This window comes from Egretta garzetta, unplaced genomic scaffold (assembly GCF_000687185.1).
Source record: "Egretta garzetta isolate BGI_Z169 unplaced genomic scaffold, ASM68718v1 scaffold342, whole genome shotgun sequence".
NCBI classification, from domain to species: Eukaryota; Metazoa; Chordata; class Aves; order Pelecaniformes; family Ardeidae; genus Egretta; species Egretta garzetta.
Window position 1 is genome coordinate 1,258,970 of NW_009258887.1, and position 6,790 is coordinate 1,265,759.

Consider the following 6,790-nt stretch of genomic DNA (forward strand, 5'->3'; position numbering starts at 1 on the left):
AGAGGATTTCTTCTCTGTTACGCAGTCCTGCAGTAGATATGCCTTAATGAGGCGCTGCCACCAAGGTGGGCATGTCTGCGTACTGCTTTCCTATAGCCCTGCATGTTCCTCAACTGCATATTCCAGCATGGCATTTTTTTCCCAAAGGGACACATCCCATCAGTATGAATTTTGAACTCCATTTAACCTTCTATTTCCAAGCTTTCATGTCTATTTTAGTTACCTCTCCAGCCTTTTGCTTAAAAACCCTTTATATGTTTTATATATTTGTATCTGTATTTGATATACCAGCTTGTTTTGACCTTTTATGCCAGGTATCCATCTATTATATTCTTTAAGAAGTTTTTCATACATGTTTTGATGGGAAACTAGGGATACAGATGTGACAGTGCATTAATAACAGGATCCAGATCTGTGACTAAGTCAGATCCAATGTAGGGCAGCAGTTCAAAGTTACTGTTGTTCTGTGGCCCATGTGAAATGAGTCTGCAGATTTGTTTTATTTCTCGGTAGACAGAAAGCTGTAAATTGGTGATGAGGTAAGCCAGAGGATGAAGTAACGCATAATCTGAATTGCATTCACGGCCAGGCTGACTGGCAGCAATGGGGCTCAAGGAAAGCTCTTCAACCTGTGCTCCGACTCCTTACGTGGGCTCTCTGCTTCACAGTCTGGAGCTTTCCCGGTAGACGATATCTATTTTACCTCAATACCCATTTCAGTCACCTCCCACTTAAGGCTGACTTATATTTGCACTGTAGAAAGACTGGCGCCCTTACTTCGACTCCATCCTTCAAACTAAGAACTGCCTCTCTCAGATCCACTTGACTCCATTAAGGCTTAAATAATGACGGGCTGATTAGTAGATGTGATACTAGTATGATCTCAGTCTCATCCAGAAGAATAGAGTGAGCTAGCTGTTTGGGAAAAGAAATTCTTAAAAAAATGCAAGTGTTGCCTTTAACTGAAGTATTCGGTAGTTTTTTGGACAATGAAATGTAGGCAAAGTATCTCCCTGGCAACTGGTGATGTAACACTGGTACCCCAGTCCCATCCGTGAGGGATTCCCAGCTGCAGTCATTAGTGCTCACCTACGCCCCGGTGCCGTAATCTAGCAGGCACGTGTTACTGAAGCCATTCGCTTTAAGAGATCAGATGTTTTCAAATGAGGAGAGGGGATCATCTCTGGAGAAATCTGAATTTCAATTATTTGCTTTATTATATAATTACATTAAACACAGCAGGTCTCTTCTGGTAACTCCATACGGTATCTGCGTCCCTCTTGGAGAACTGTCACAGCAAACGCGGCATGTGGAATGGCACCCGAGCTTGCACGGCCACGAAACCCTGCTGCTGTCCGCCTGCCTGCAAACTGAAACGTGCTGGGGGCAGCAGAAACCTGAAGAGCACAGCATTTCGGGGTCAGGGAAAACTGGAGTTCACCTCTGCAGGGATGGGTAGTTCTCGTCTCCTCGAGGAGCAGCCTAAGAGGAATCTGCTCTTGGCCTTTATGTGGACTTTGGTCCCTTTCCCTCATCTTCAGAGCCCCGAGGGGGCTGCAAGTGCTGAATTCACAGCAGTGAGATGTTTTATGGACAGGCACCTACGGAAGGGACAGAGACTCTCTTTGAATAAGCCCTGACACCCACTGCCTGAGTGCTGCAGACTGGTACATATGATGGGACCAAGAAATAAACGTCTCAGTTCCCTGTCCCGAGGCCCTAACCTGTACTATAATACCGGGACTAAGACAGTACATATCTTGCTCCCAGCCACTTGAAAGGGGGCTGGCCTAGTTGCTTCTCAAAGTGTGTTTTCCATTAGGCAACTCTATACAAGTTTTTGAGTCAATGAAGGTGACGTGGAAAAACAAATAAGAAAATTTAGAAAAGACAAGATCCAGATATTTTAATTTTTTAAAGAAATCTACACAATGGAAATAACTGCAATTTAAATGAAAGTACACTTTTTTTTTTCTTAGCACTACTATTCTTGTCAATGGAAAAAAAAAATCATCTCAGCTTATTATTACTGTGGTCAAAACCAGCTGCATCCAGAAAGCCAATGTTTTCAATGATAATCTAACAAAAATAACAACTTATTCTCTGGTGTGTTACTTGTTTGAATTTTATGGTCTCCAACTCAAACTGTGAGCTCCTTGTGAAGCGCTGCTGGCACTCGCGCCCACGAGGAAATAGGATCCATTCTTACCCGGGACAAGCAAGCTCCTCTGTGCCGTCCTGCTCCTTCAGTGCTGGTATCACCACAGACCCAGAGTATGCCGCAAACACCCCTCCTTCAATGGCCTGCCCTCCCTTGCAGATTTTAACTGACTCAGTAACACCAGGAATTCTACTGGACTTCAGTCACCTTGCCAAAGAAGATGATGAACAACAGAAGAGAGGCTCATCCTAGCTGAACTCAGTTCAAATTTCAGCTCGCCTCTTCTGTCCCCAAGCCTGTTTGCCCCCTTAGAATGTCAAGAAAAAAAGAAACAATGTATAATCTAATATTTTTAATTTTATGTACAGGAATATAACGTTATGGGAACTTTGTACATGAAATACATACAGTATTTAAACATGAAAATCAGCTAGGTAAGAATTTACATTAGCAATGAAACTGCTTCATGTGCAGCCCAGTTAATACTTAGTTTAGATCTGTATTTTATTGGGGAGATATTTTAATAGTTTACAATCATAGAAACATAAACATTTAAAACAAGACTCTATAAAATAATTTACAGAAACCCTACCATCTACACTGAGAGAAAGGGCGTATGTCTGTGAGTTTTGTGTGTGAATAACAAGGTGGACAAATGATGTATCTCAGCCTTTTAAGTATAAAATAATTTAGAAGCAGTTCATGCAATATGGAAGCAAAGGAGTGCCAGTTCCTTCGAGGTTTCCTGCTACCTTGGACATCTACTGAGCCATCACATGTGGGTCACCGGACACATGATAATACCGTTGCCAGATGCCACCAGAGAGCACCAGCCTCAGTTCCTCAAATTACTTATGTAAACATAAATATACAAGTTGATATCTTTTCTGCACAGTACAAATACAGGTCACAACTTCTCAGCTGTGCAAGTAGTCAATCCGCATACTTGGAAGTAGGTAATGTTCAGACGGAACTTCCATATATTTCTGTGTACAGGGGCACTAACAGAACTTCCTCGTTTTCACCAGTTTGCTCTGATATTTCACAGAGTGCCCGCCGTGCCCTATCACATAAACGTCCAGCAGGTAGGACTTGCCAGGCTGCAGGCCTCTGATTGTCTCTGTGGTCACTGCTTTCTGGATGTTCTGACTGTGGAAGTATTTACAGAGAACCTTTTCCGATTTCTTCCTCGTATCTGGACCCAAGCACTGGTTCTGCTCCCTTTTCTTCTGCTCTTCATTGTAATTGTCATCCACTTCCCTTTTGTAGATGCAGAATTTGTTTCTCTCCTGCGTGCCCAGCCACGCCACCGTGACCGAAGAACACGTGCGGAGTTTGTCAAAAGCTTTGATTCGCGTATCTTCAGGAAGAGAAGGAAACGACTGCTTGTTAGGCCTTGTTGTAGCCAGGATCTTCAGCATAGAAGCACCTTTTTTGCTTCCTTTCAGCCTAATGAGATATTTAGCTTTTGCTTTTCCCCGAAGCTGGAACTGCCTCACACCCTCCACGTTTTGAGACAAGAGGAGTTTTCCATCTCTTCTAACTTGGATCTGAACAGCATCCAGGCATGAATGAATGGAGAAGGTGACTTTTTGGTGAGACGAAACAGGAGCAAACCGTAGAAATTTGGCTCCCTTTCTCTTGATGAATACATCTGTAACTTTGCCATCCTTCAGTTCAACTGTTTTCTGCTTAGCCTCCTCCTTTGTTCTGGCAAAGGTGCCAATGTATGCGGTGCTCATGTTGCTGTTGGTATTTACTGCAAACATGTCAAAGTAGTACTGCGTATCGGGCTTCAGGTCAGACACTGTGAAGATGTTCTTGTTTCCAATACAAACTTTATGCAGGTCAACTCTCGGCTTGGACGATGTTTGGCGCCCAAACTTTGATGATGATTTTAGGAAACCACGTTCTTTGCCAGAGTTGTTGTCTGAGGGGAAGCCAAAGTGGGCAAAGTCAAAGGGACTGAAATCCAGACCTGGTTTTGGAGCCATCATGAAGGCATCATCAGAACTGAGCTTGGCTTCAACAGCACAGAGGCTTTTGAAATTGTGTTCTTTATTGATGACTATGCAATACTGAATTGGCTGTTTCAGTAAGGAGGCGGTGGGACTTGGTTTCCACGCCAGCGTCACTGTTGTACGTCCCAGAGAAGTGACATCGATTCTAGGATCGTAAGGTAATTCAGGATAAGGTTGGTCCGACTCTGGAGTAGTGGTTGCGTACACTTTAAAATGCGTATCTTTCTCTGTCGACAGCAGATCTAGTTGGTACAAACCAGACGGGGAACTAGCGGACACAAAGTACTCAACATCGTTGCCTTTGTAAGAGAACAGCTCTGTGCCTTCCTCGTTAGTAATCTGCTGTTTCTGTTGCTCAAGAGGTTCTGGTTCACCTAGGTTACAAGCAAAGAAAAACATTTGTACAGGCACAATCTGCAAATATGAGAAAATAAAACTCTAACAGACACTTCATGTAAAATACAAAAGTGAGATGAAAAAGGAAGGGTTTATCTTCTGAGGAAGATGTAATCAGTGCTTCTGTCAAATCAGAGAGGGAAATTGGTTTGGCACTCGGGTTAAAACCAAATGCAACAGAAATTGCACCTGACCAGTATTAATGGACTCTCCTGAATGGCAGCTAATACCTCTACTACAGTATTTCAAGCACCCAACTGGGAGATGCCATACAGTTGTTCCCCAGGGGGAACTGACTCTGCTGCCTGTTTCTGGGCTCAGGCCCTTAGCTTTGGCCCTCTGAGTCACGCTAAAATTTTGTGCCTAAATACAGTGGGGGCCAAAGGTGTGTATACCATACAATGTGGTGTGTATGATATTTTAGCACTTGTGTGAGAGGCTCTGGAAGCCAAAGACCTTTTCTCTCTTGAGTAGCAGTTACATGACGATTTCCAGATACACTCCACGTCTACAGACAAGTCCCCTCAAAGGGGTGAGCCCAGCCCTGCTGCAATGCCAGCCCCATCTCTCCAGTTCTTATCTTGTGTACACAGCTCACAGGAGAACCCCCGTGAAACCGAGTTACTATGGGCAAACAAGAGTTTGCTGTGGCAGCATCCAGCGCACTCTCTATAACCTCAACTTTTACTTTTACCTTTTTACAGCCCTTTTCCTCGTCACATTGCTACCTGCTGCAAGTTTCCTGCACAACAGCAGGACCAGGGCTGAAGATCCAAACAGTAGGAGATCATAAAGATGGGCCTGCTGCGAGACTCAGCATCACACTGAGACTGGTTTGAAGGGCTTCAAATCCAGGAGAAAAGCGGGTCTCTGAGGCGCAAGGGAAGTCTTTGATGGTTTGTTACCTGAACCTTCTCCACTGGCTTCTTCTGGGAGCTCTTGCACACTCAGTTTCCACTCCAGGGGGGCATCACATGGTGTTACTGTCACTGCCAAGGGAGTGTTGTCCTCTTCAACCACAAAGAAAAACCTAGGGGAAGGTTAACAGACCCGTACATCAATAAATCCTGATGGCAGCTGACCAGCAGGGACTGGCTTGATGTGATCAAGGTTGATCTTGGTGGGGCAAGAGACAAAAGCGTCACTTACAGGCAAGTGTGTGCAGAGGGAATACAGAAAGGCTGGTGGGTGAGCGCTAAGGAGGTGAGGGAATTCCCCACCTTAACGCGGCGCTGCAGAGCTCACACATTGCTTGTCAAGACATGGCAGAGGGGTTTCTGGCCTCCTGCCCTCCCCTCCCTCAGCTTCCCTTTTTACCCTTTCACTAACTACATACAGTATAAATGGTCACAAAAGTATAAATGAGGGAAACGGGATCTTTCCTGGAAGTTAGGGATATGCTTTTCAATGCAGGACACACGTTTTATGCTCTGGCCAGGTAAGGGCCCTAGAAGCACATATAGACACATACACATTCAGCTGTCCTCCCAAGTGCCCCCCAAGCACTACACATAACTTATTGTAAAATGTTTCTCACTGATGGAGGCTGAAGGAGGCGTATAATATGAGGAGGAAGGTGGCACTACTGGTCTTCCCTCAACTCTTGGAGCCTCAGTCTAACCTCAGTATTTTCTGACCCATAGGATCAAGGTTGGGAAGTGGAGAGTTCAGACCAGCCTGGCTTATGCTGCTTCTTCAAAGCACAATATGAAATAATGAAGAGAGACAAGTGTGGTGGGGTAAGCCTGTAGTTTCTAATTTCCTTCCCGCTCCCTTTGCCTCCAGACATGGTTAGTGGCCCCACTTCAGGGAACTTCTGTGGTCTGTGGGAGCTCTGGGCTTATCCCAGAAATCAAATAAATTGGATAGCCCCTCAGCTGGGGAGGCCAGATGGGGATGGAAACTCACATAGTTACTTACTTCACCAGACAGAACACTGGCATTTCTACTTCTCCGGTTAGGATCCAATTTTTATTTCAAAACACCCATCAAATAAAGCCATTATCTTCAAAGTACAGCTTCCTCACTTGAGCCAGCCAGAAATACCTTTTAGGCGTGTCTCGGAAGAGGTAGCTGCTAATTTCGGCTCCATCTGGGATGACTGATGAATCATGAAAAAACGCTTTGTCCCGGATCTGCATTTGGAAGAGCTCCTCATCTCTGGTAGGTAACTTCTGGGGCCTGGAGCTGAGTGGCAGCAGCAGCAGCAGCA

General features: G+C 44.8%; 1 protein-coding gene across 1 annotated transcript in view; it reads right to left on the reverse strand.

The window, feature by feature from the left end:
* Positions 1 to 3,162: 3,162 nt before the first annotated feature.
* Positions 3,163 to 6,790, reverse strand: part of NDNF (neuron derived neurotrophic factor) — a 3,857-nt gene continuing 229 nt past the window's right edge. Inside the window, exons 2-4 of the mRNA XM_035889649.1 lie at positions 6,625 to 6,790; positions 5,484 to 5,608; positions 3,163 to 4,556 (exon numbers count right to left, since the gene is read on the reverse strand). The exon at positions 6,625 to 6,790 is cut by the window's right edge and continues 2 nt beyond it. Coding sequence (XP_035745542.1) covers positions 3,163 to 4,556; positions 5,484 to 5,608; positions 6,625 to 6,790 — 1,685 coding nt within the window. The remainder of the gene's footprint in view (positions 4,557 to 5,483; positions 5,609 to 6,624) is intronic.